The sequence below is a fragment of the Bidens hawaiensis genome, unplaced genomic scaffold (assembly GCF_021521415.1).
Source record: "Bidens hawaiensis isolate Kalapana, Puna unplaced genomic scaffold, B.hawaiensis_p1.1 tig00005445_1, whole genome shotgun sequence".
NCBI lineage: Eukaryota > Viridiplantae > Streptophyta > Magnoliopsida > Asterales > Asteraceae > Bidens > Bidens hawaiensis.
In genome coordinates, this window is record NW_027491346.1 from 695,691 (window position 1) to 723,449 (window position 27,759).

Here is a 27,759-nt window from a genome sequence, read left to right on the forward strand (position 1 = left end):
AGTAAAATAAACCAAGTATAAAGTCATCTAAACCAATACCACTAAATTAAACCAGACTTAGCTATTTTGATTGAAATACCAATAGAACGAGTATTAATATGTGTAACCGATATACAGTTAGCAGAGCTCAGCTAAAGAGGGGAATCACAGTTAACGGAGAAAGAAACAGGATCCAGGTGAGTTTCTAGCCCCACTTCCTTATTATGTTTTCGGGGCTGTGTGCATACTCGATGTGAATTGTTAATACACTTATCCTAAGTGATAAGTGTATGTCATATGTGATATATGTGAAAGGTAAGAATGATTGATTGTCGGTACGCGAATGATGTAACACAAACTGTACACCTTTTAGTATCAAATTATCCTCTTATTTTAGTAAAACTCCATGCAAATTCGTTGTATTTGGTACTTATTTGAGTTATTTATGAATTTGCAGGTCCGGGCGCCCGCCCGACGAAGAAAGGATGAAAAGATGGAGTTTTTCGGACGTAAATCAAGAATCTGCCAAAAGTGCATGACCATGCTAAGAAAGCGCATGACCATGCAGAGCAGGTGCATGACCATGCTAAGGAAGTGTATGGCCACGCTGAGCAACTGCACCATCATGAACTTTATGGGTATGATGGTGCTCCTTTATCAGAACTCGTGCACATCTGATACTGTGCCAAAGTGCATGACCATGCTAGGAAAGTGCATGACCATGCTGTGAAACTGCACCATCATGCACTTTAGTGCATGATGGTGCACCTTTATTGGAACCCGTGCACATCTACTATCGTGCCAAAAGTGAAACTGCACCATCATGCACTTTTTGTGCACCGCCGTGCACTCCCGAGGGCACGAGCCCGTGCACTATCTGATGCCGAGAACAAGACACATCAACTTTGAAAGTGCACTAGCTAGTGCCGGAAATGCACGACCATGCACTTTTTATGCATGACCGCGCACGTTTTTGGAACCTGCAACTCTGAGCTGCCGAAAGTGAAAGTTTGACTTACCTAAAATAGTGCACGACCATGCACTTTATCCAGAAGCTTATAAACACTTATTTTCACTTTATTTTGGTGTGTGGAGCCTTGGTGATTCTCTCTCAACTCTTGAAAATTAGTTTATGTGTTCCTTGAGAGTCTGTAGGCTTCCACCATCCTCAAGATCCATCATTCCATTCTTCAATCCTTGCTTGATCTTAGTTTTCATTCCTTTGTTCTTGAACATGTTTTGTAAGCTTATTTCTAGTTTGATTGTAGTTGTATTAAGCCTTATGGGCTAATTACTTTTGCTATCTAGACAATGTTGAAACTCTTATTAATGTGATATATTATCTATGCATGATTTTGGTAAAGTGGTTTTCTTTTAAGAATATGGTTGAATTTATAAGTTGATATTGATGGTGTTCATGCTTGTTATGTTACATAACCTTGTTAGTTTTGCAAATGTTTAGGCATTCATGTTGGAAAACTATGTTTTAGATGTTTGTTTGTAAACTTTGAATGTTCATGAAATCTTTGTTTACATTACTAAGTTAGGAATTACTAGTAAATATTAACTTGGTTATATAATTATTGATGAGTATGAAACCCTACACTTAATATTGAAAAATTGATGAGTTTTGTTATGATTCTTGACTTGGTGATGACTTGCTAGTTAAAGTTTCATAAGTTTATATTAATTTAATGAATTTCGCTACTTTAGTGTAATCTTATGTGGTTAGATTGTTGTTCATGCTAGCTTTCCTTTGATTAAGAGACTTTGTTGTTTTGACAAACAAGTTAGTCTATGTTTATCTCTTAAATGAAAGCCCATCATGATGATTAATTGCTAGTATTAGGTTGCTTTATTGTAACCTAGTATTTATGTTTAGATTTAGGATGTTTTACCATATTATTGCTATTTTATCATATTAGTAGAGTGGATTCATGTCTAGGTAGTTTGTTGGATTGATTATATTCTTGTGTTTTTACTTTCTTATTTTCATTGTATGCAAATTTAGTTAATTAAAATTCAACTTAAGATTTACTTGTTCGGTTGGTCATTTACAAAGATTTAGTACTAAAAATTTGTCGTGTCCATGGATTGATACTCGGTTTTTACCGACACTTTATTACAAACGATAGGTATACTTGCCTTTCGTGTGTGGTTTAGTTGTAGGTGAAAACCTATTTTAAAACCCGATTTGTGTGGAACTTTTACTTAAATTTTTATATATATATTCACACACGTCAAGTTTTTGGCGTTGTTGCCGGGGACACGGTGATTTTTAAGGAACGATCCGAGTCTTTGATTAGCCATGTTGATATTTTTGATCTATATTATTTTATTTTATTTCATTTTTATTCATCTTATTTTTTTATTTTAGTGTAGTTTCTAGTTAGTTTTCGTGTCTTTGTTCGTTTTCCGTTCCGCGTTCTTCTGGGTGATGAATGTCCACCACGCCCCGTCCTGAGCTTGTTTCACCTCTTTCTGAGCCCGAGCGACATCTTTGAGAAGGTCTGAGAAGGAGAGCACGCGAGGTTGCCGAGGTCATTGAAAACGAAGAAGTGGAGGATACCCACACCCCCAAGGTAGAAGAAGGAGAGATGGCGGACCCGAACGATCAAGGTCACATGGACGACTTTGCCACACCATCACTTGAAGGTTATGGCAGTAGCGTCACGCAGCCCGAGATTTCAGTGAGTTTCGAGATGAAGTCGAGCATCATTCATATGGTTGAAAATTCTGTTTCTTTTCATGGTCTCCAGAACGAGGACCCTCATGCTCACGTTTCACATTTTCATCGATTATGTGCGACATTCAAAATTAATAATTGTTCTGATGATGCCGTGAGACTTAGACTTTTTCCATTCTCACTTCGCGGGTCTGCTCTGGAGTGGTTTGAGGCTCTCCCTTCCGGTTCCATCACCACTTGGAATCAATTAGTTGAGCAGTTTCTTCTTCAATATTTCCCACCCGATAAAACTGCTAAATTCCGAGCAAACATCACTGGTTTTCGTGTCGATGATGACGAGTCACTTCATGCCGCATTGGAGAGGTTTAAGGGCTTGTTGAGAAAATGCCCTCATCACGGTTTGAGTCGTGGGCTTCAATGTCGTACATTCTTTGACGCTTTATCTGGGACACAAAAGCAGGATGTTGATCAGGTTGCAGGAGGAGATTTCGGTAGGTGTACATCAAATGGGGCGCTTGATATCTTGGAGAAAGCCGCTAAGAAGAGTTTCGCGTATAATCCGCCTCGTTGTATTCCTTCCTCTAAGGGTGTTCATCATGTTGATTCTCTAGAGGTGGAGGAGGCCATGGTGGTGGAGGATGTTGACTTTGTGGGCCGCCAAAACAATGCCTACAGCAACACCTACAATCCGGGATGGAGAAACCACCCCAATTTCAGCTGGAAAGATGGTGGCAGCAATCAAAATCAAATGCCACCGGGTTTTGACAGAAAGCCAAATTATCAAAATCAAACCCAAAATCAATCTTACCAGCAAAAGCCTCAATTTCAAGGTTCTAGCATTAGTAGTCAATCAGGTGGGGGGACTAGTGTTGAAAGCCTTTTGTCCCAACTATTGGCTAAGACCGAGACCTCAAACAAATTGGTTGAGCAAAGGAACCTGAAAATTGATGAGACTCTCCAGAGGCACGATCTTGAGTTGAGGAATCAGAAAGCGTCCATGCAAACCATTGAAAATCAAGTTGGATAGATTGCTCAACTCCTCTCTGAGAGACAGCAGGGTAGCCTTCCTAGTAACACTGAAAGGAATCCAAATGTTGAGGCTAAGGCTATTACCCTGAGGAGTGGTAGGATTACCATTCCTGTTGACGCATCGGTTTCCACACCAAAACCGATTGCGGATGAGATCGAGACTGAGACTCCTGGTGAGGTGCACTCGAGGCTAGACCCAGCAAGTACCGCACAACCCAGTGAGCCAGTCATAACTTATGTTCCTCCCATTCCATAACCAGGACGTTTTAAGAAACAAAAGATGGAAGAACAGTATGGGAAATTCTTCGAGCTTTTTAAGCAGTTACACATTAATCTTCCGTTCTTTGATGCCATGAAATAAATGTCGAAGTATGCTAAATTCTTGAAAGAGGTAATCTCCAATAAGAAGAAGTTGGAGGAGCTTTCTTGTGTTACTTTGAGTGAGGAGTGTTCTGCGGTCCTTCAGAATAAATTGCCCAAAAAAATGACCGATCCGGGCAGTTTCACCATTCCTTGTTTGATCGGTAGTTTATCGGTTAGTAATGCTTTAGCCGACCTAGGTGCTAGCATAAACGTGATGCCTTATTCCGTTTCTTCCAAACTAGACCTAGGTGAGCCTAAGCCTACACGCATGAGCATCCAGCTTGCTGACCGTTCTGTGAAATATCCTCCCGGTATAGTTGAGAATATGATTGTGAAAATCGACAAATTCGTGTTTCCTGTCGATTTTGTGATCTTAGAAATGGATGAGGATAAAAATGTACCAATTATCCTAGGTCGTCCTTTTCTAGCCACTGCTAGAGCTCTCATTGATGTCTGCACCGGCAGACTCACTCTTAGATTTGGAGACGAGGAGGTGACCTTTGATATTGGTAAATCAATGAGACACCCATAGGATCATAATGACGTACTTTACATTGATACCATTGATTCTTGTGTGTGTCAACACCTTCAAGACACGTGTGAGGAGAGTTCTCTGGATACTCAGTTGATTAGTGGAGTTGGTTCTGACCTTGTCATTGAGCCTCTACTTTAGGAGTTGGTTTATGGTGTAGACCACGAGCCTCCTGAGTGTTTGGAGAAAATTGAGGATGTTGATCGCGTTGCAGAGCCTAAGGCAAAACCTTCTGTTGAGGACCCATCATTTATTGATCTTAAGGAACTTCCGTCCCATTTGGAGTATGCCTTTTTGGAGGATGGGTCCCGCTTGCCTGTTATAATTTCTTCGAGTCTGTCGAGTGAAGAGAAGGTTAAATTGTTTACGGTTCTCAAAAGGAACAAGCATGCGATCGCTTAGAAGATCATGGATATAAAAGGGATTAGTCCATCCTTTTGTACCCATAAGATCTTGATGGAGGAGGAGTAAAAACCTGTGGTGCAGCATCAAAGGCGTCTCAACCCTAATATGCAAGACGTTACGAAGAAAGAGGTCATCAAGCTACTCGATGCAGGATTGATTTATCCGATCTCTGATTCTCCATGGGTGAGCCCTATGCAGGTTGTCCCGAAAAAGTATGGTATGACGGTTGTGATGAATGAGAAAAACGAGTTAATACTAAATCGTACCGTCACGGGATGGAGAGTTTGCATTGATTACCGCAAACTCAATGACGCCACGAGAAAGGATCATTTTCCCCTCCCCTTTATCGATCAGATGTTAGAACGACTGTCGGAAAAAATGTTCTATTGTTTCTTGACGGCTTCTCGGGATATTTTCAGATCCCCATATCTCCTGAGGATCAGGAGAAAACGACATTCACATGTCCCTATGGCACATTCGCCTACCGGCGGATGCCGTTTGGATCGTGTAATGCCCCTGCCACGTTTAAAAAGATGTATGGTGGCGATTTTTCATGATATAATCGAGGACTCCATGGAGGTTTTCGTGGATAACTTTTCTGTTTTTGGGAGTTCTTTTGATCATTGTTTGAGAAATTTGGAGAAAACGTTGGCCAGGTGTGTAGAGGCCAACCTTGTTCTTAATTGGGAGAAATGCCACTTCATGGTGAAGGAGGGCATTGTGTTAGGGCATAAGATTTCACAGGCGGGGCTTGAGGTTGATCAAGCCAAAATTGATACCATTTCTAAGCTTCCGCCACCGAATTCGGTTAAGTCTATTAGGAGTTTTCTTGGTCACGTGGGTTTTTATCGGCGATTCATAAACGACTTTTCTCAAATCGCCCGCCCGATGACTAAGCTCCTCGAGAAGGATGCCCCGTTCATTTTCTCCTCCGAGTGCCTTCGTGCATTTGAGTTGTTGAACGAGAAATTGGTGAACGCTCCTATCATGGTAGCCCCCGACTGGACTCTTTCTTTTGAGTTGATGTGTGATGCTAGCGATTTTGCAGTTGGGGCCGTTTTAGGTCAAAGACGGGATAAGCATTTTCACCCGATTTACTATGCGAGCAGGACTCTGAATGACACGCAGGAGCATTACACGACTACCGAGAAAGAGCTCCTTGCGGTCCTCTTTGCATTCTATAAATTTTAGTCTTATCTTGTCCTTTCTAAGACCATTGTGTTCACGGATCATGCAGCACTTCGTTATCTTTTCAGTAAACAAGATGCGAAGCCGAGACTCATTCGTTGGATTTTATTGCTGCAGGAGTTTGACATTGAGATTCGCGACAAAAAGGGCACTGAGAATGTCGCGGCCGATCATCTCTCTCGTCTTGAGTGCTCAGCTTCATCAGAACAAGTGGGGATCCACATAAATGACAATTTCCCTCACGAGTTCCTCATGCATATCGAGACACGAGATTATGATCATCCTTGGTTTGCGGACATTGAGAATTTTCTCGCGAGTGGGATCGTTTTGAAGGGCCTTACTCACCAGCAAAAGAAGAAATTCTTTTCTAATGTTAAGCATTATTTTTGGGAGGATCCCTATTTGTTTAGTGTCGGAGCCGGTCGGCTCGTGCGTAGGTGCGTGTATGGTGATGAAGCACACAAAATCCCAAGTCACTTCCACGAGGGCCCGACCGGAGGACACCATGGAGCCCATCCACCGCGAAGAAGGTCTTTGACGCTGGTTTCTTTTGGCCAACCATCTTCCGTGATGCTCATGACATGGTGCAGTCTTGTGATGTTTGCCAAAGGGCAAGAAACATCTCATCACGGGACGAGATGCCCCAGCGAACGATTCAGGTTTGCGAGGTTTTTGATGTGTGGGGCATCGATTTCATGGGACCTTTCCCGACTTCTTTCAGCCACCGTTACATCCTAGTAGCCCTTTGACTATGCTTAAAAGTGGGCCGAGGCGCAAGCCTTGCCCACTAATGACGCTAGGTCGGTGGTGAAATTCTTGAAGAAGTTGTTTTCTCGCTTTGGTGCCCCCAAAGCATTGATCAGTGACCGTGGGACTCATTTCTGTAACGCCCAGTTGGAAAAGGCATTGTCCTGATATGGTGTTCATCATCGCTTCTCTACACCATATCACCCGCAGACGAGCGGGCAGGTCGAGGTCACCAATCAAGGTATCAAAAGAATCCTTGAAATGACGGTTAGTCAAAACCGTAAGGATTGGTCCGAGAAGCTGGATGAAGCATTGTGGGCTTTCCGTACCGCCTACAAAACACCGATTGGGACGACACCGTTTAAATTGGTGTAAGGGAAAGTGTGTCATCTTCCTATTGAGCTCGGGCATAAAGCCTATTAGGCTTTGAAAAGTGCTAATCTTGATCTTTCATGTTCGGGCAAAAACAGGTATGGTCTAATTCATGAGCTTGAGGAAATAAGAGGCCAAGGTTATGAAATTCGAAAATTTACAAGGAGAGGACCAAAAGTCTTCATGATGCCCGCTTGAAGGACCACAAACAATTCCAAGTGGGCGATCGTGTTTTGCTTTACAATTCTCGCCTTTGTTTATTCCCCGGGAGGTTGAAATCCCGATGGTCCGGCCCTTTTAGTGTGAGGCAAGTATTCGACTATGGTACCGTTGAGATCGGCCATGAGGATGGACGCATCTTCAAGGTAAACGGTCATCGTTTGAAACACTATTTGGGTGAGCCGGTCGAGGTTGCTTTGGAGGTTCTCTCCCTCCACCCCATGAAATAAGTGTGGGGAGTGTGAGTCTAGCTATCGACTCCTTTAAAATTTAGCATGCTTAGGAATTTCGTAGTTTTTTTTATGTGTTTTGTGTTTCTTTGTGTTTATGTTTATTCGTGTAGTACTTTGTTGGTATGTTGACTTTATCTTATGGATTGTATTGGGGATTTGGTTCTTTTGTTATGTTATGGATTTGAAATTGTTGTGTTTACCGAGCATGTCATGGCCATATTTTGGTTTGTTTTGTTTTGCTTTGGTTGCTTTACCAGGTTAGGTGTTGGATGCTCACGGTTGCATGGTCGGGTCTTTGGATTGTCACATTGCCGAGTCTTGGGAGTCACCTTCTGGCAGCTTTCTGGATTTCAGGGGAGTTTTTCTGTTCTCTCTTTTGCACTTTACTTTTATAGTTTTTTGTTGTACCTCGAGGGCGTTGTACAATTCAAGTGTGGGGAGGGAATTTGAACTTTGTTTATCTAAAATTAAGATTTTTTTTTGCAAAACTCCTAAATAAATTTTTTGTAACAAATAATAACTATTAAGCAATTCTTAATTCAGACTTTAATTGCATTGTCCTGAAGCACAAATCTTTAAGACATTCAAGCTGAAAATCTTTAAAAAGACATACCTTTAAACATGATAAATAAAAAGATTCACATTCTTACTCTGCAATTGAGTGAGCCGGGTGATTATTACAAAGTAGAACTTGTTTTTGGCATGCATTTCAAACCATATACACATACATAGTATAAACCATTTGAGGAATTTAGGATAAACCCTTGTCTAGTCATTTTTCACTTATATTTCCTTACCCACATTATTCCCCTAGTAGCCCATGTTTAGCCTTTTCCCGTGTTTTTCTTTTTCGCCCTATTTTTATCGCCCACTTAGCCATAAAGCCTTTTATTTTTCACCCATTTTTGGTTAGAAATCCGGTTCGGCTAAGTTAATTTGTTTTTCATTTCATTTTCATGTATTATATCACTTGGGAATATTAGAAGCACAATGCTATCTCCCAAAGTATTTTATTAGTTTGTATAATTTGTATAGTCTTTATGGCAAAAAAAAGCAAAAAAAAAAAGAAGCAAAAAAAAATGTTACAAGAAAAGAAGAGAAGAATAAGAAATTTAGTTCATCCTATATTGATGAAGTTTGATTTCAAAGAGCAATTTTTGGTTCGTTAGCTCTAGGTTTGTTTAGACCACATGGTTTAGTTAGTTAGTTTTCATTTATAGCTAGCTTAGTTCCAGATTTTCTAGCCTTTTAGCCACTTTTCCCAATAATTCCTCACCCTAACCCTAAGCCAAATTACAACCCTCAAGTACTCGTGTTTTATGCTATGTATGTGTCGGTTAGATTTGAGCCTTAAACAAGCCTATGCTTTGTTTGGTCATCGCCTTGGCATCGAATGTTCTCAACATACAAAATTACATGTATGATCACTAAATATAGCCGAGTGTATGAGTGAACATTGTGAGGTTTGCAAGGTGGGAATATGATGGCACAAATGTAATGTTCTTTAGGCTATGTCTTCATTTTCAATGGGCTTGTTTGGAAACATCAATAGTGCTTGCTTGTAAATCTTTTAAAAACTTTGAATGATTATTGCTTGCGGGTTATTCTTGTTTTTGTAGAGTTTGTTTCATTTGCTTGAGGACAAGCAAAGTTCAAGTGTGGGGATGTTTGATATAACACAAAGTGTACACCTTTTAGTATCAAATTATCCTCTTATTTTAGTAAAACTCCATGCAAATTCGTTGTATTCGGTACTTATTTGAGTTATTTATGAATTTGCAGGTCCGGGCGCCCGCCCAAACGATGAAAAGATGGCGTTTTTCGTACAATAATATAGAATCTGCCAAAAGTGCATGACCATGCTAAGAAAGCGCATGACCATGCAGAGCAGGTGCATGACCATGCTAAGGAAGTGTATGGCCACGCTGAGCAACTGCACCATCATGCACTTTATGGGTATGATGGTGCACCTTTATCAGAACTCGTGCACATCTGATACTGTGCCAAAGTGCATGACCATGCTGTGAAACTGCACCATCATGCACTTTAGTGCATGATGGTGAACCTTTATTGGAACCCGTGCACATCTACTATCGTGCCAAAAGTGAAACTGCACCATCATGCACTTTTTGTGCACCGCCGTGCACTCCCGAGGGCACGAGCCCGTGCACTATATGATGCCGAGAACAAGACACATCAACTTTGAAAGTGCACTAGCTAGTGCCGGAAATGCACGACCATGAACTTTTTATGCATGACCGTGCACTTTTTTGGAACCTGCAACTCTGAGCCTCCTAAAAGTGAAAGTTTGACTTACCCAAAATAGTGCACGACCATGCACTTTTTGTGCATGACCATGCACTTTGTCTAGAAGCTTATAAACACTTATTTTCACTTCATTTTGGTGTGTGGAGCCTCAGTGATTCTCTCTCAACTCTTGAAAATTAGTTTTTGTGTTCCTTGAGAGTTTGAAGGCTTCCACCATCCTCAAGATCCATCATTCTATTCTTCAATCCTTGCTTGATCTTTGTTTTCATTCCTTTGTTCTTGAACATGTTTTGTAAGCTTATTTCTAGTTTGATTGTAGTTGTATTAAGCCTTATGGGCTAATTACTTTTGCTATCAAGACAATGTTGAAACTCTTATTAATGTGATATATTATCTATGCATGATTTTGGTAAAGTGGTTTTCTTTCAAGAATATGGTTGAATTTATAAGTTGATATTGATGGTGTTCATGCTTGTTATGTTACATAACCTTGTTAGTTTTGCAAATGTTTAGGCATTCATGTTGGAAAACTATGATTTAGATGTTTGTTTTTAAACTTTGAATGTTCATGAAATCTTTGTTTACATTACTAAGTTAGGAATGACTAGTAAAAATTAACTTGGTTATATAATTATTGATGAGTATGAAACCCTACACTTAATATTGGAAAATTGATGAGTGTTGTTATGATTCTTGACTTGGTGATGACTTGCTAGTTAAAGTTTCATAAGTTTATATTAATTTCATGAATTTCGCTACTTTAGGTAATCTTAGGTGGTTAGAATGTTGGTCATGCTAGCTTTCCTTTGATTATGAGACTTTGTTGTTTTGACAAACAAGTTAGTCTATGTTTATCTCTTGATTGAAAACCCATCATGATGATTAATTGCTGGTATTAGGTTGCTTTATTGTAATCTAGTATTTATGTTTAGATTCATGATGTTTTACCATATTATTGCTATTTTATCATATTAGTAGAGTGGATTCATATCTAGTTAGTTTGTTGGATTGATTATATTCTTGTGTTTTTACTTGCTTATTTATTATTGTATGCAAATTTAGTTAATTAAAATTCAACTTAAGATTTACTTGTTCGGTTGGTCATTTACAAAGATTTAGTACTAAAAATTTGTCGTGTCCATGGATTGATACTCGGTTTTTATCGACACTTTATTACAAACGATAGGTATACTTGCCTTTCGTGTGTGGTTTAGTTATAGGTGAAAACCTATTTTAAAACCCGATTTGTGTGGAACTTTTACTTAAATTTTTATATATTTATTCACACACGTCAAGTTTTTGGCGCTATTTCCTGGGACACGGTGTAGTTTCTAGTTAGTTTTCGTGTCTTTGTTCGTTTTCCGTTCCGCGTTCTTCTGGGTGATGAATTTCCACCACGCCCGGTCCTGAGCTCGTTTCACCTCTTTCTGAGCCCGAGCGACATCTTCTAGAAGGTATGAGAAGGAGAGCACGCGAGGTTGCCGAGGTCATTGAAAACAAAGAAGTGGAGGATACCCACACCCCCGAGGTAGAAGAAGAAGAGATGGCGGACCCGAACGATCAAGGTCACATGGATGACTTTGCCACACCATCACTTGAAGGTTATGGCAGTAACGTCACGCAGCCCGAGATTGCAGTGATTTTCGAGATCAAGTCAAGCATCATTCATATGGTTGAAAATTCTGTTTCTTTTCATGGTCTCCAGAACGAGGACCCTCATGCTCACGTTTCACATTTCCTTCGATTATGTGCGACATTCAAAATTAATAATTGTTCTGATGATGCCGTGAGACTTAGACTTTTTCCATTCTCACTAAGCGGGTCTGCTCAGGAGTGGTTAGAGGCACTCCCTTCTGGTTCCATCACCACTTGGAATCAATTAGTTGAGAAGTTTCTTCTTCAATATTTCCCACCCAATAAAACTACTAAATTCCGAGCAAACATCACTGGTTTTCGTGTCGATGATGACGAGTCACTTCATGCCGCATAGGAGAGGTTTAAGGGCTTGTTGAGAAAATGCCCTCATCATGGTTTGAGTTGTGGGCTTCAATGTCGTACATTCTTTGACGCTTTATCTGGGACACAAAAGCAAGCCGTTGATCAGGTTGCAGGAGGAGATTTCGGTTGGTGTACACCAAATGAGGCGCTTGATATATTGGAGAAAGCCGCTAAGAAGAGTTTCGCGTATAATCCGCCTAATTGTATTCCTTCCTCTAAGGGTGTTCATCACGTTGATTCTCTAGCGGACAGATTGCTCAACTCCTCTCTGAGAGACAGCAGGGTAGCCTTCCTAGTAACACCCGAAGGAATCCAAATGCTAAGGCTAAGGCTATTACCCTGAGGGGTGGTAGGATTACCATTCCTGTTGACGCATCATTTTCCACACCAAAACCGATTGCGAATGAGATCGAGACTGAGACTTTTGGTGAGGTGCACTCGAGGCTAGACCCAGCAAGTACCGCACAACCCATTGAGCCAGTCAGGACTTATGTTCCTCCCATTCCATACCCAGGCCGTTTGAAGAAACAAAAGATGGAAGAGAAGTATGGGAAATTCTTAGAGCTTTTTAAGCAGTTACACATTAATCTTCCGTTCTTTGACGCCTTGAAAGAAATGTCGAAGTATGCTAAATTCTTGAAAGAGGTACTCTCCAATAAGAAGAAGTTGGAGGAGCTTTCTTGTGCTACTTTGAGTGAGGAGTGTTCTACGGTCCTTGATGTGATGCGTGCGTGTGGTATAAAATATAGAAGGATGGAATGATTTTCTTTTGCACAAGATCGTGTTTTAAATTTATAAAAGTGATTTCTACAAAGACTAAACACACACAAAATAGGCAAGTGTACCTATCGTATATGTAGAATAGTATTGGTAAGAACCAAGTATCGATCCGTGGACACAAATGTTTCTAATAATAAATCGGTGCTTTACTTTAGTCGGAGGTTTTAATCATTTTGGGGTCAATTTTTGAACTTATATAAAATATAAATACTTATACATATATATATATATATAGGTGACCAAGATAAGAAATTCTAAACGAGTTGTTCAATTATGCGAAGGTTACCATCTAAGATCAAGAATCCACTCCATTTTAGCATTTATAATTAATATTTAAACATGTGATAAACTTACCATAGCAATATATGATAGATAGCTCCTTAAACCTTAAGTGAGCATCTTTGGCACTAAGGAGATAACATGCGCATTTTAAAGTCCACCCTTTCCTAATGTCAAGCCATCTCAATGATGTCAATATAAGTTGGCAAGTAGTTTTGTAAAGTAGAAAGATTAGGATTGACTTCGATTTCTCAAATACCAATTCTAACAACTTCAGGTGGTTGTAGTTAACTCACACAACCTCCCCTTGGTTGATTTATGTAGGTTATAATTACACATTCCATTAACATATGATTTCTTTAACTAACATGATATCCTAGGCAAAGCCATTTTCGGATTACCAAGACTTAGATAAATACATCATAACTTATATCTCATCATTTCTAAGTACAATATAAGGATCCGGGTTTCGATAATGTATCAAAGTATTTCTATCTTTCAAGAACATGAATCGATCATGAACGATTGCCAATAGAATTGACAACCACCAACTTTGAATTAGTGATTTAAGATGGTGAAACATTTCTCATCAAAAGATAATTGTAATATAACCATGTACTTTACTAGACTACACCACATGTTTTATATAATTATCAAGTAAAACAAAGCTTCTTCATAGATTTTATATGGTAAAAGGAGTTTAGCTTATAATGAGCATGATTATAAACATTAAGATGAATGATGATAACAAATACATGATTAAACTTGGAATAATCTAACCAAATGTAGATGAATCTTCCTTTTTAATGATAATGATGATGGATGATGATTATGGTTGATGGTGATGACCTCCAAGCCTTCAAACTCTTCACTAACTCTTCTATGTGAGGGTTAAGGTGTGTTTTTATAAGAGAAAACCGGATAGAATTCTTTTCAAGGCACACCAAATGAGTGCAACATGAGCCACTATTTATAGGCAATCTGGATAGTGAGGCACGACCCCGTGATTGATGAGCACGCCCCCGTGCATTTTTATGACATGTGCCAGATTTGTTTTGTCTTTTTCGTGACGTGGCTACGGCCCCGTGGTTTTTAGTTACATGTGCTAATTCTTTTTGTCGAATCTGGAAGGTAGGCACGGCCCCGTGCTTCTAAAAGCATGGCCCCGTGTCCAGCTGTTCACTATTTTGTCTTTTCTTGTAGATTTTTTGTCTTTTCTGAAAAGTGACCAGAAGCACGGCCCCGTGCTTCCAAAAGCACATCCTCGTGTTTCCAAAAAGCACAGCCCCGTGTTTCCAAAAGCACAGCCCCATGTTTCCTGAAAGCACAGCCCCATGTTTCCTGAAGCACAGCCCCATGTTTTGCTGTTTTCTTTGGTTTTCTTTGGTTTTTTCTTTGGTTTTTCATTCATTTCTTCGTTTGAGGCTTGGATTCACCTGAAAATATATTTTAACATGATAAGTAGTTATTTTAACAATATTATACGATAAAAGTTGCAGTTTTTAGAGATTATTTGATGCTAAAAAGATGTATATTTTTGTATACATCAAACATCCCCACACTTGAACCTTGCTTGTCCTCAAGCAACTTACTTATAAATATTCTCTAAAAATAGCAAGTTAGGACCATAGCTTAAACATCCCCAAAAGAGTTCCAAGAAAATGGGAAAATAACCACCCTTAAATCATAGGAATATATGTAGTGATATATAAAAAGGTGATTTTGTTTTTATGAGTTTTCGTTTATGCAAAACGTCACGTTCTCACAATGTTCACTCACACTCGGTTCTATATCTGATCATACCTATGATGTATGTATGTGAACACTCTTAGTCAAAATGCAACCTGTGAAAAATAAGTTTGTAGCAATTTCAAATCTCCACCTTTGTGAAGGGTTGCATAGATTAGAAGGTAACATGGGTTGGTTTTGTATGAGTAGGGATTTGGTATTTGTGGTGGTTCAAGGGTTTAGGTTAATGAGAATGGTAAATACAACTACTGCTGCATGTCGGGGGAGTCTTAAGATGTCTTCAACGTTCGCTCCTTTCTCCCGATTGCTTTTTTTTTAATAGTGACTCTTTTAAGGTCAGATCGTCAAGACCAGTTTTGTCAAGGATGTGGATCAGTTCTTCCTCAATCCTGCTATGAACATAACTCCCAACTTTAATGGATCGTTCGGCTTTGAGCCTAATAGCCCCCACCCTCATTAGTTCGGTATATTCTTGTGAGATTGAGTTTGACTTTTTTTACATCTTCCTTCGTGGGACCAGTTTCCGTGACCTAAGCATCGTTCATATCTTTTTGCACTTCTTTTTATTGCGCTGTTGGGAACTCCACAAAATGGTGGCCTTTGTTCATCTTGGCGCCACTTTTTCCTCACCTCATTGCTAAAGAGAAAAATTCTCTCCCTAAGTTCTGGAGGCAACCTAGGTTTTGCTAAACGTATGCAGCAAAGGAAATTGAAATTGAAAGAATGCATTTCCAGTTCTTTAGGGTCTGCCGGTAAAAGACCAGTGTTATAAAGTGGTGTGATAGGGTTTTTGGGTTTTGTGATTTGGAGAATGGTTTGATGGGATTGTGATCATATTACCTTCTTCCTTATACAGCGCGTCGTGTGGTCTTGAAATGAATAATTGCGACATGTTCTAAATCACACAAAACATATGACTCACTCAATGCTTCCGAAAAAATATTTATATGGCATGAGTTTTATCTCACAGTAACGGAGGGATTGGGTATAAACGCCATATTTTGCATAAATTTGTTCTCATTATTACAAAACTTTTTTTTACTGTTTCACTTTTTTGGTTATAGTAGATGTGTACTTGGTTATTTGCAAAAAATTCTCTTGGATTTTCTTTTGGTTTTGTCAAAAATAGTCTTTGTTTGCTACAAAAAATTTTGTTATTAATCTTATAATTAGTTGAGCAAGAAATTAGTGAAGTAATTCCCTTCCCCACACTTGAATCTCACATTGTCCTCAATGTGAAAAGATTCATAAAAAGATTAATAATAAGATTCATATGAAGTATGGAGGGTAAAATGGAAAGGAACTTCCCTACAGACCAACTAAATTTTGACAGAGTGTCCCCTGTTGTTCGTCCGTTTTCATGTAGTGTACCTATACAAAAACTGCATACAACCAACAAGCATAATAATACTTAAAATTATTATTATTATTATTATTATTATTATTATTATTATTATTATTATTATTATTATTTTATTTATTATATATTTTTAACCTTATTTCAATGCCTAGTTTAATCAGGGTCTTGGCCAGACCCTACTTCCAAAATGTTCATTGATCTAGGTGGAGGATTAGTATCTCCGAGACGGTCTCGAATGGTCCATCGATGTATGGTTTCAATCGATGTCCATTAACTTTGAACTTCTGGCCTTCAGAATTTGAAATCTCGACTGCCCCATAGTCAAAAACTTTCAACTATGTGTGGACCTGTCCAACGAGATTTCAACTTTCCTGGGAAAAGACGTAAACGTGTGTTATATAATAGTACACGGTCGACAACTTGAAATTTCGTGTTTCCTTTTAAATGGGCGTCGTGTAAACGTTTAGTCTTTTCTTTGTAAGACCAGGAATTTTCATATACCAGTGCTCTTAGTTCTTCGAGCTCGTGAATTTGATCTTCTCGGTTTTTACTGGCGGACATTAGATCAAAATTCACTGCTCTCAGAGCCCAATACGCTTTGTGTTCTAGTTCTACGGGTATATGACATGCCTTCCCATAAACAAGTTTGAATGGTGTTGTTCCTATGGGGGTTTTGTATGCCATCCTGAGGGCCCATAAAGCGTCATCTAACTTTTCTGCCCAATTTTTGCGATTCATTCCTATAGTTCTTTCTAAAATCCTTTTAATTCCTCGATTCGAGACCTCTACTTGCCCACTAGTTTGAGGGTGATATGGTGTTGCCAGTCGGTGGTGACCCCATATCGTGCTAAGACTTTGTCCATCAGAGCGTTACAGAAGTGGGTACCTCTGTCGCTGATTAGGGCCTTTGGAGTGCCGAATCGTGAAAATAACTTTTTCAGAAATCTTACTACAACCCGAGCATCATTAGTGGGGAGAGCTTGAGCTTCTACCCATTTAGACACATAGTCGACTGCTACTAGGATGTACTTATTTCCGGATGAGTTAGGAAAAGGGCCCATGAAATCTATTCCCCATACATCAAAGACCTCACAAAATTGAATGCCTTTTTGAGCCATCTCATTCTTGGCTGAGATGTTCCCGGCTCTTTGACAAGCATCGCATGCTTGGATCAAAGCATGTGTGTCTTTATATATGGTGGGCCAGAAGAATCCTGCATCAAACACTTTTCTGAACGTAGTGGCGGTACCGTGGTGCCCACCAGTTGGTCCTTCATGGCAGTGTTTGAGAATATCTAAGGTTTCCTTCCCTGCTACACACCTACGAATAACCTGATCGGCACCTATCCTAAACAAGTACGGATCTTCCCAGAAGTAGAACTTAAGGTCGGAGAAGAATTTCTTCCGTTTTTGATGAGTTAGCCCCCTTTTTAGGATTCTACAAGCCAGATAATTTGCGAAGTCGGAAAACTAAGGGCTTTCATCCTTTTCCTGCACGACTGCTTGGATATGCATGAAAATTTCGTGTGGAAAATTATCATTGATAATTTCTTTGTGAAGTTCTTCAGAAGATGGGCATTCTAAGCGTGAAAGATGGTCTGCGGCTACATTCTCTGCTCCCTTTTTGTCTTTGACTTCTATGTCGAATTCTTGGAGTAGTAGAATCCATCTGATAAGTCTGGGTTTGGCATCCTACTTGTTGAAAAGGTAACGTATGGCGGCATGGTCGGTGTAAACTATGGTTTTGGAAAGGACTGGGTAGGATCTAAACTTTTCAAAGGCGAAAACTACTGCTAGTAACTCTTTTTCTGTTGTGGTGTAATTCTCCTGTGCATAGTTAAGAGTTTTACTGGCATAGTAAATTGGGTGAAAGTGTTTTTCTTTGCGTTGTCCGAGTATGGCTCCAACTGCAAAGTCACTTGCATCGCACATGATTTCGAATGGAAGGATCCAATCGGGTGTAGTTATGACTGGTGCGTTGATAAGTTTGTCTTTTAATATGTTGAATGATTCAACACATTCTTCAGAGAAGACGAAGGGCGCGTCTTTCTACAGAAGTTTGGTCATAGGTCTAGCAATTTTGGAGTAGTCTTTTATGAAACGACGGTAGAATCATGCGTGACCTAGAAAACTTCTAATGGCTCTGACTGAAGTTGGAAGTGGAAGTTTGGACATGGTTTCTATTTTTGCCCTATCAAATTCTAGTCCTGCTCAGGATATCTTATGACCGAGAACAATGCCCTCTTTGTCTAGGTTTTTCAAACAATGATCGAAGGAGTCTCCAAAGACTGAGAAGTCGTCCATGAAAACTTCCATAGAGTGCTCGATCATTTCATGAAAGATGGCCACCATGCAACGTTGGAAAGTGGCTGGAGCATTACATAATCCAAATGGCATTCTTCGGTAGGCGAAGGTTCCATACGGACATGTAAAGGTGGTTTTCTCATGATCCTCAGGAGCGATGGGAATTTGAAAGTGTCCGGAGAATCCATCAAGAAAACAGTAGAACATTTTTCCAGATAATCGCTCAAGCATTTGGTCGATAAATGGAAGTGAAAAATGATCTTTTCTTGTGGCGTCATTAAGCTTCCGGTATTCAATGCAAACTCGCCATCATGTGATGGTTCTCATCGGTATTAGCTCGTCCTTCTAGTTCATTACGACCGTCATTCCTCCCTTTTTGGGCACCACTTGAACGGGACTTACCCAAGGTGAATCCGAGATTGGGCAGATTAATCCGGCATTAAGGAGTTTGATTACTTCTTTCTTCACCACATCTTGCATGTTGGGATTGAGATGTCTTTGATGTTGGACCACGAGTTTGTATTCTTCCTCCATGAGAATTTTGTGACTACAAAAGGAGGGACTGATGCCCTTGATATCCATGAAATTCCATGCGATGGCCTTCTTATGGTTTTTGAGAACCTTAAGAAGTTCGTCTTTCTCTTCTTTGGAAAGGTGAAATGAAATAATTACTGGGAGTTGAGAATCTTTTTCTAAAAAGGCGTATTCGAGATAGTTTGGTAGTTCTTTTAACTCTAAGGGTGGTGGTTCTTCAATTGATGGTTTTGATTTTTCATTGCATTCGGTGATCTCACATACTACTTCAGATGCTTCGTGATAGTCATCATTGAGATTTTCGTTTTCTAAATTGGGTTTGGTGATGGTTTTGTCTAAGATTTGCGTTTTGAGTTGGTTAGTGATGGAGGAATCTCGCACATAGCAACTCACGATAAAATCGAAGATGTCGACACAATATAATGTGTCATCGTGATGTTGCGGATATTGCATAGATTTTCCTATGTCAAAAGTGATTTCCTCGTCATTTACCCTGAGAGTGAGTTTGCCGATGCAAACATCACTAATAGCCTTTGCAATGGCTAAAAAGGGTCTTCCTAAAATCAGAGGTACAATTTTGTCTTCCTCCATGTCTAGAATCACAAAATCTAATGGGAAAACAAACTTGTCAATTTTGACAAGCATTTTTTCAACAATGCCCCGAGGATATTTAACGGATCGGTCAGCTAATTGAATGCTCATGCATGTGGGCTTTGGTTCTCCTATCCCTAGTTTTGGAAAAACTGCATAAGGCATTAAATTAATACTAGCTCCTAGGTCAGCCAGGGCATTGCTAACAGACAAATTTCCTATGAGACAAGAGATAATAAAACTCCCTGGATCGGTCATTTTTGGCGGCAGCTTACTTTGGAGGACAGCTGAACATTCTTTACTTAAGGTGACATGCGAGAGCTCCTCCAGCTTCCTTTTGTTGGCCAGCACTTCTTTGAGAAACTTTGCATAGTTCGGCATTTGAGCAATGGCTTCGACAAAAGGGATGTTGATATGGAGTTGTTTGAAGAGTTCTAAAAACTTCCCATACTGGGCTTCCAATCGCTCCTGTTTCAGTCTTCCAGAGTATGGAATAGGCGGAACATAGGTTCGGACTGGCTCCTTAGGCTGTACTGTGCTTGTTAGAGTCAGTCTTTCCTGTGTTTCATCAGGAGATTTTTTCTCCATAACTGATTCTGAAGCTGGTGTGACAACAGTGGTTGTACCGCTCCTGATTGTAACAACGTTAGCTATTTGCATTCGGGTTGGTGATTGTGTTGCTTGGAAGAGTGCCAGGTGGTCTTTAGGATAATTGTCGGGCAATTTTTCCGATTTGGCTTTCTAGGTTCTGAAGTGATGCTTGTTGGCTTTTGAGATCGGCTTCATGTTTTAATAATACTTCGCTGATATCAACGGCTCTTGAGTCGGCTTTCTTTTCTGCTTCATTTGTTTTGGTCATTAGTTGGATTAGCATTTCCTCGATCTGGAGTAGCTCGGGTTTTAATGGCTACTAGAACTTTGATCTTGAAATTGAGGTTTAGGCTGGAAAGGTTGATTCATTGCTCTTTTTTCAAATCCGGGTAAAGGTTGAGTGTTACCTCCATCTTTCCAGCTGAAATTTGGGTGGTTTCTCCATCCTGGATTGTAGTTATTGCTGAAAGCGTTTTTCTGTCGAGCGATGAAATCGACTTCTTCCTTGGCCATGATGACTTGCTTACAGTCAATCGTCTTATGGCTTCCTCCACAAGTGTCACAGGTGAGTCTGGTTTTTGATAGTTCGGCTTGAAGTTGTTCGAATTTTTTAGAAAGAGCTTCAAGTTGTGATGTGACAAGAGTGTTGGAATCAACGTGGTGTATTCCTTTATGTGTAGGTGTAGATCTTGGTGGGTTGTAAACAAAACTCTTCTTTGCGGCCTTCTCCAGGACTTCAAATGCTTCGTTAGGTGATTTGGATCCCAGGTCTCCACCAGCGATCTGGTCGATGGCTTGCTTGTTTTGACTGGATTGTGCGTCAAAGAAAGTTTGTACTTGTAACCATACGCTCAGTCCATGTTGTGGACATCTTCTTAGAAGACTTTTGTATCTTTCCCATGCTGCGTGTAACGATTCGTCATCATCGGTCCAGAATCCGGTAATGCTGGCTCGGTATTTGGCAGTTTTATCCGGCGGAAAATATTTGAGGAGAAACTGTTCAACCATCTGGTCCCAAGTGGTAATGGAACCAGAAGAAAGAGATTCTATCCATTATAGGGCTTGGCCCCTCAGAGAGAAAGGAAAGAGTTTGAGTTTGATTTGATCTTCTGAACAGTTTTGGATTTTAAAGGTTCCGCAGATTCGTAGAAATCGAGATATATAAGAAAGAGGGTCTTCGTCGAGGAGACCATGAAATTGAACTGAATTTTCCACCATATGAATGGTGCTTGATTTGATTTCGAAATTTTCGGTGATTTCGGGTGGAGCCACTCCATTTCCGTAGCCTTCGAGAGTTGGCTTGGCATACTGGCTCATGTTCGGCTCATTATTCTGGGCTGCCATCATATCTTCGGTTTGATTTTCTCCTGTTGGGTTGCGTCTACTGATTCGTCTTTGATTGCTTCGGCGGTTTCTGTAGTCCGTTTACGAGTTCGTCGACGAAAGAGTCGTTCCGGTTCAGAAATTGGAGAAACAAGCGCAGGCTCAAAAGTAGAGGACATACATGGGACTAAATTAAAATTAAACACTAAATTAAAAGTTAGTTAAAGTTAGTCTAAGTTAAACTATAAGTAAGGCTAAGATATTTTAAACTATCTAAGGTTTAAGTTAATTAAGCTAAAGTAGGCTAAGGTAAATAAAGGTAAAAAGTAGGCTAGCTGTAAAATTATATATTAAAAAAAAAATAAAAAATAAAGATAAAATAAATAGAAGTAAAAAATTTGTACAATTATAGACAATGATTAAATTAAAATTTGGATTGTTCTTAGAAACGTACCGTGTCCCCGGCAACGGCGCCAAAAACTTGATGTGATGCGTGCATGTGGTATAAAATATAGAAGGATGGAATGATTTTCTTTTGCACAAGATCGTGTTTTAAATTTATAAAAGTGATTTCTACAAAGACTAAACACACACAAAATAGGCAAGTGTACCTATCGTATATGTAGAATAGTATTGGTAAGAACCAAGTATCGATCCGTGGACACAAATGTTTCTAATAATAAATCGTTGCTTTACTTTAATCGGAGGTTTTAATCATTTTGGGGTCAATTTTTGAACTTATATAAAATATAAATACTTATATATATATAGGTGACCAAGATAAGAAATTTTAAACGAGTTGTTCAATTATGCGAAGGTTACCATCTAAGATCAAGAATCCACTCCATTTTAGCATTGATAATTAATATTTAAACATGTGATAAACTTACCATAGCAATATATGATAGATAGCTCCTTAAACCTTAAGTGAGCATCTTTGGCACTAAGGAGATAACATGCGCATTTTAAAGTCCACCCTTTCCTAATGTCATGCCATCTCAATGATTTAATTTAAGTTGGCAAGTAGTTTTGTAAAGTAGAAAGATTAGGATTGACTTTGATTTCTCAAATACCAATTCTAACAACTTCAGGTGGTTGTAGTTAACTCACACAACCTCCCCTTGGTTGATTTATGTAGGTTATAATTACACATTCCATTAACATATGATTTCTTTAACTAACATGATATCCTAGGCAAAGCCATTTTCGGATTACCAAGACTTAGATAAATACATCATAACTTATATCTCATCATTTCTAAGTACAATATAAGGATCCGTGTTTCGATAATGTATCAAAGTATTTCTATCTTTCAAGAACATGAATCGATCATGAACGATTGCCAATAGAATTGACAACCACCAACTTTGAATTAGTGATTTAAGATGGTGAAACATTTCTCATCAAAAGATAATTGTAATGTAACCATGTACTTTACTAGACTACACCACATGTTTTATATAATTATCAAGTAAAACAAAGCTTCTTCATAGATTTTAGATGGTAATAGAAGTTTAGCTCATAATGAGCATGATGATAAACATTAAGATGAATGATGATAACAAATACATGATTAAACTTGGAATGATCTAACCAAATATAGATGAATATTCCTTCTTAATGATGATGATGATGGATGATGATGATGGTTGATGGTGATGACCTCCAAGCCTTCAAACTCTTCACTAAATCTTCTATATAAGTGTTAATGTGTGTTTTTATAAGAGAAAACCGGATGAATTCTTTTCAAGGCACACCAAATGAGTGCAACATGAGCCACTATTTATAGGCAATCTGAATAGTGAGGCACGGCCCCGTGCTTGATGAGCACGCCCCCGTGCATTTTTATGACATGTGCCAGATTTGTTTTGTCTTTTCTGTGACGTGGCCACGGCCCCGAGGTTGGTAGTCACGGCCCCGTAGTTTTTAGTGACATGTGCTAATTCGTTTTGTCATTCTGGAAGGTAGGAACGGCCCCGTGCTTCCAAAAGCACAGCCCCGTGTCCAGCTGTTCACTATTTTGTCTTTTCTTGTAGATTTTTTGTCTTTTCTGAAAAGTTACCAGAAGCACGGCCCCGTGCTTCCAAAAGCACAACCCCGTGTTTCCAAAAAGCATAGCCCCGTGTTTCCAAAAGCACAGCCCCATGTTTCCTGAAAGCACAGCCCCATGTTCCTGAAGCACAGCCCCATGTTTTCTGAAGCACAGCCCCATGTTTTGCAGTTTTCTTTGGTTTTTTCTTCGGTTTTTCATTCGTTTCTTCGTTTGAGGCTTGGATTCACCTGAAAATATATATTAACATGATAAGTAGTTATTATAACAATATTATACGATAGAAGTTGCAGTTTTTAGAGATTATTTGATACTAAAAACATGTATATTTTTGTATACATCAGTCCTTCAGAATAAATTGCCCAAAAAAATAACCGGTCCGGGCAGTTTCACCATTCCTTGTTTGATCGGTAGTTTTTCGGTTAGTAATACTTTAATCGACCTAGGTGCTAGCATAAACTTGATGCCTTATTCTGTTTTTCCAAACTAGACCCATGTGAGCCTAAGCCTACACGCATGAGCATCCAGCTTGCTGACCGTTCTGTGAAATATCCTCGCGGTATAGTTGAGAATATGCTTGTGAAAATCGACAAATTCGTGTTTCCTGTCAATTTTGTGATCTTAGGCATGGATGAGGATAAAAATGTACCACTTATCCTAGGTCGTCCTTTTCTAGCCAGTGCTAGAGCTCTCATTGATGTCTGCACCGGCCGAATCACTCTTAGAGTTGGAGACGAGGAGGTGACCTTTGATATTGGGAAATCCATGCGACACCCATAGGATCATGATGACGTACTTTACATTGATACCATTGATTCTTGTGTGTGTGTGTGTGTGAACACCTTCAAGACACGTGTGAGGAGAGTTCTCTGGATACTCAGTTGATTAGTGGAGTTGGTTATGACCTTGTCATTGAGCCTCTACTTGAGGAGTTGGTTTATGTTGTAGACCATAAGCCTCCTGAGTGTTTGGAGAAAATTGAGGATGTTGATCGCGTTGCCGAGCCTAAGGCAAAACCTACTGTTGAAGACCCACCATCCATTGATCTTAAGGAACTTCTGTCCCATTTGGAGTATGCCTTTTTGGAGGATGGGTCCCGCTTGCCTGTTATAATTTCTTCGAGTCTGTTGAGTGAAGAGAAGGTTAAATTGCTTACGGTTCTCAAAAGGCACAAGCATGCGATCGCTTGGAAGATCATGGATATAAAAGGGATTAATCCATCCTTTTGTACCCATAAGATCTTGATGGAGGAGGAGTACAAACCTGTGGTGCAGCATCAAAGGCGTCTCAACCCTAATATGCAAGATGTTGTGAAGAAAGAGGTCATCAAGCTACTCGATGCTGGATTGATTTATCTGATCTCTGATTCCCCATGGGTGAGCCCTGTGCAGGTTCTCCCGAAAAAGGGCGGTATGACGGTTGTGATGAATGAGAAAATGAGTTAATACCAACTCGTACCGTCACGGGATTGAGAGTTTGCATTGATTACCGCAAACTCAATGACGCCACGAGAAAGGATCATTTTCCCCTCCCCTTTATCGATCAGATGTTAGAACGACTGTCGGGAAAAATGTTCTATTGTTTTGTCGACGGCTTCTCAGGATATTTTCAGATCCCCATATCTCCTTAGGATCAGGAGAAGACGACATTCACATGTCCCTATGGCACATTCGCCTACCGGCGGATGCCCTTTGGATTGTGTAATTCCCTGCCACGTTTCAAAGATGTATGGTGGCGATTTTTCATGATATGATCGAGGACTCCATAGAGGTTTTCATGGATGACTTTTCTCTTTTTGGGAGTTCTTTTGATCATTGTTTGAGAAATTTGAAGAAAACGTTGGCCAGGTGCGAAGAGGCCAACCTTGTTCTTAATTGGGAGTAATGCCACTTCATGGTGAAGGAGGGCATTGTGTTAGGGCATAAGATTTCACAGGCGGGGCTTGAGGTTGATCAAGCCAAAACTGATACCATTTCTAACCTTCTGCCACCGAATTCGGTGAAGTCTATTAGGAGTTTTCTTGGTCACGCGGGTTTTTATCGGCGATTCATAAACGACTTTTCCCAAATCACCCGCCCGATGACTAAGCTCCTAGAGAAGGATGCCCCGTTCATTTTCTCCTCCGAGTGCCTTCATGCATTTGAGTTGTTGAACGAGAAATTGGTGAAAGCTCCTATCATGGTAGCCCCCGACTGGACTCTTCTTTTTGAGTTGATGTGTGATGCTAGCGATTTTGCAGTTGGGGCGGTTTTAGGTCAAAAACGGGATAAGCATTTTCACCTGATTTATTTTGCGAGCATGACTCTGAATGACGCGCAGGAGCATTACACGACTACCGAGAAAGAGCTCCTTGCGGTCGTCTTTGCGTTCGATAAATTTCGCTCTTATCTTGTCCTTTCTTAGACCATCGTGTTCACGGATCATGCAGCACTTCGTTATCTTTTCAGTAAACAAGATGCGAAGCCGAGACTCATTCGTTGGATTTTATTGCTGCAGGAGTTTGACATTGAGATTCGTGACAAAAAGGGCGCTGAGAATGTCGCGGTCGATCATCTCTCTCGTCTTGAGTGCTCAGCTTCATCAGAACAAGTGAGGGTCCACATAATTGACAATTTCCCCCACGAGTTCCCCATGCATATCGAGACACGAGATGATGATCATCCTTGTTTCGCGGACATTGCGAATTTTCTCGCGAGTGGGATCGTTTTGAAGCGCCTTACTCACCAGCAAAATAAGAAATTCTTTTATGATGTTAAGCATTATTTTTGGGAGGATCCCTATTTGTTTCATGTCGGAGCCGATCAGCTCGTGCGTAGGTGCGTGTATGGTGATGAAGCACGCAAAAAAATCCCGAGTCACTGCCACGAGGTCCCGACCGGAGGACACCATGGAGCCCATCCACCGCGAAGAAGGTCTTTGACTCCGGTTTCTTTTGGCCAACCATCTTCCGTGATGCTCATGACATGGTGTAGTCTTGTGATGCTTGCCAAAGGACAAGAAACATCTCATCACGGGACGAGATCCCCCACGACCGTTTCAGGTTTGCGAGGTTTTTGATGTATGGGGCATCGATTTCATGGGACCTTTCCCGACTTCTTTCAGCCATCGTTACATCCTAGTAGCCGTTGACTATGTTTCAAAGTGGGCCGAGGCGCAAGCCTTGCCCACTAATGACGCTAGGTCGGTGGTGAAATTTTTGAAAAAGTTGTTTTCTCCCTTTGGTGCCCCCAAAGCATTGATTAGTGACCGTGGGACTCATTTCTGTAATGCTCAGTTGGAAAAGGCATTGTCCCGATATGGTGTTCATCATCGCTTCTCTACACCATATCACCCGCAGAAGAGCAGGCAGGTATCAAAAGAATACTTGAAAAGACGGTTAGTTAAAACCGTAAGGATTGGTCCGAAAAGCTGGATGACGCATTGTGGGCTTTCCGTACCGCTTACAAAACAACGATTGGGACGACACCGTTTAAATTGGTGTACGGGAAAGCATGTCATCTCCCTGTTGAGCTCGAGCATAAAGCCTATTGGGCTTTGAAAAGTGCTAATCTTGATCTTGCATGTGCAGGCAAAAACAGGTTTGGTCAAATTCATGAGCTTGAGGAATTGAGAGGCCAAGCTTATGAAAACTTGAAAATTTACAAGGAGAGGACCAAAAGTCTTCATGATGCCCGCTTGAAGGACCACAAACAATTCCAAGTGGACGATCGTGTTTTGCTTTACAATTCTCGCCTTTGTTTATTCCCCGGGAGGTTGAAATCCCGATGGTCCGGCCCTTTTAGTGTGAGGCAAGTATTCGACTATGGTACCGTTGAGATCGGCCATGAGGATGGACGCATCTTCAAGGTAAACGGTCATCATTTGAAACACTATTTGGGTGAGCCGGTCGAGGTTTCTTTGGAGGTTCTCTCCCTCCACCCCATGAAATAAGTGTGGGGAGTGTGAGTCTAGCTATCGACTCCTTCAAAATTTAGCATGCTTAGGAATTTCGTAGTTTTTTTTTAAGTGTTTTGTGTTTCTTTGTTTTTATGTTTATTTGTGTAGTACTTTGTTGGTATGTAGACTTTATCTTATGGATTGTATTGTGGATTTGGTTCTTTTGTTATGTTATGGATTTGAAATTGTTGTGTTTACCGAGCATGTCATGGCCATATTTTGGTTTGTTTTGTTTTGCTTTGGT

General features: G+C 40.1%; 2 protein-coding genes and 2 non-coding genes across 4 annotated transcripts; 2 read left to right on the forward strand and 2 right to left on the reverse strand.

Moving 5' to 3' along the window:
* Nucleotides 1–2,960: 2,960 nt before the first annotated feature.
* LOC143629681 (small nucleolar RNA R71) lies at nucleotides 2,961–3,067 on the reverse strand. The gene has a single exon (XR_013153009.1). It is a non-coding gene; the product is annotated as a small nucleolar RNA R71 (small nucleolar RNA).
* A 988-nt stretch (nucleotides 3,068–4,055) lies between these two features.
* LOC143629670 (uncharacterized) lies at nucleotides 4,056–4,991 on the forward strand. Its single transcript, XM_077098882.1, has 2 exons — nucleotides 4,056–4,566; nucleotides 4,750–4,991. The coding sequence occupies exons 1-2, from the start codon at nucleotides 4,056–4,058 to the stop codon at nucleotides 4,989–4,991; spliced, it is 753 nt and encodes a 250-aa protein (XP_076954997.1).
* Nucleotides 4,992–11,948: 6,957 nt separating this feature from the next.
* LOC143629680 (small nucleolar RNA R71) lies at nucleotides 11,949–12,055 on the reverse strand. Its single transcript, XR_013153008.1, has one exon. It is a non-coding gene; the product is annotated as a small nucleolar RNA R71 (small nucleolar RNA).
* A 14,600-nt stretch (nucleotides 12,056–26,655) lies between these two features.
* On the forward strand, nucleotides 26,656–27,509 carry LOC143629672 (uncharacterized). The gene is made up of 2 exons (XM_077098883.1): nucleotides 26,656–26,928; nucleotides 26,973–27,509. The coding sequence occupies exons 1-2, from the start codon at nucleotides 26,656–26,658 to the stop codon at nucleotides 27,507–27,509; spliced, it is 810 nt and encodes a 269-aa protein (XP_076954998.1).
* The last annotated feature ends 250 nt before the right edge of the window (nucleotides 27,510–27,759 follow it).

Excerpts from the sequence above, each read along its gene's own strand:
- LOC143629670 (XM_077098882.1), top strand. The coding sequence starts at position 4,056 with ATGTCGAAGTATGCTAAATTCTTGAAAGAGGTAATCTCCAATAAGAAG. Across the intron at positions 4,567-4,749 it reads GGAGGTGACCTTTGATATTG|ACCACGAGCCTCCTGAGTGT; the intron begins GTAAATCAATGA and ends TTTATGGTGTAG.
- LOC143629672 (XM_077098883.1), top strand. The coding sequence starts at position 26,656 with ATGGGACCTTTCCCGACTTCTTTCAGCCATCGTTACATCCTAGTAGCC. Across the intron at positions 26,929-26,972 it reads ACCCGCAGAAGAGCAGGCAG|GATTGGTCCGAAAAGCTGGA; the intron begins GTATCAAAAGAA and ends TAAAACCGTAAG.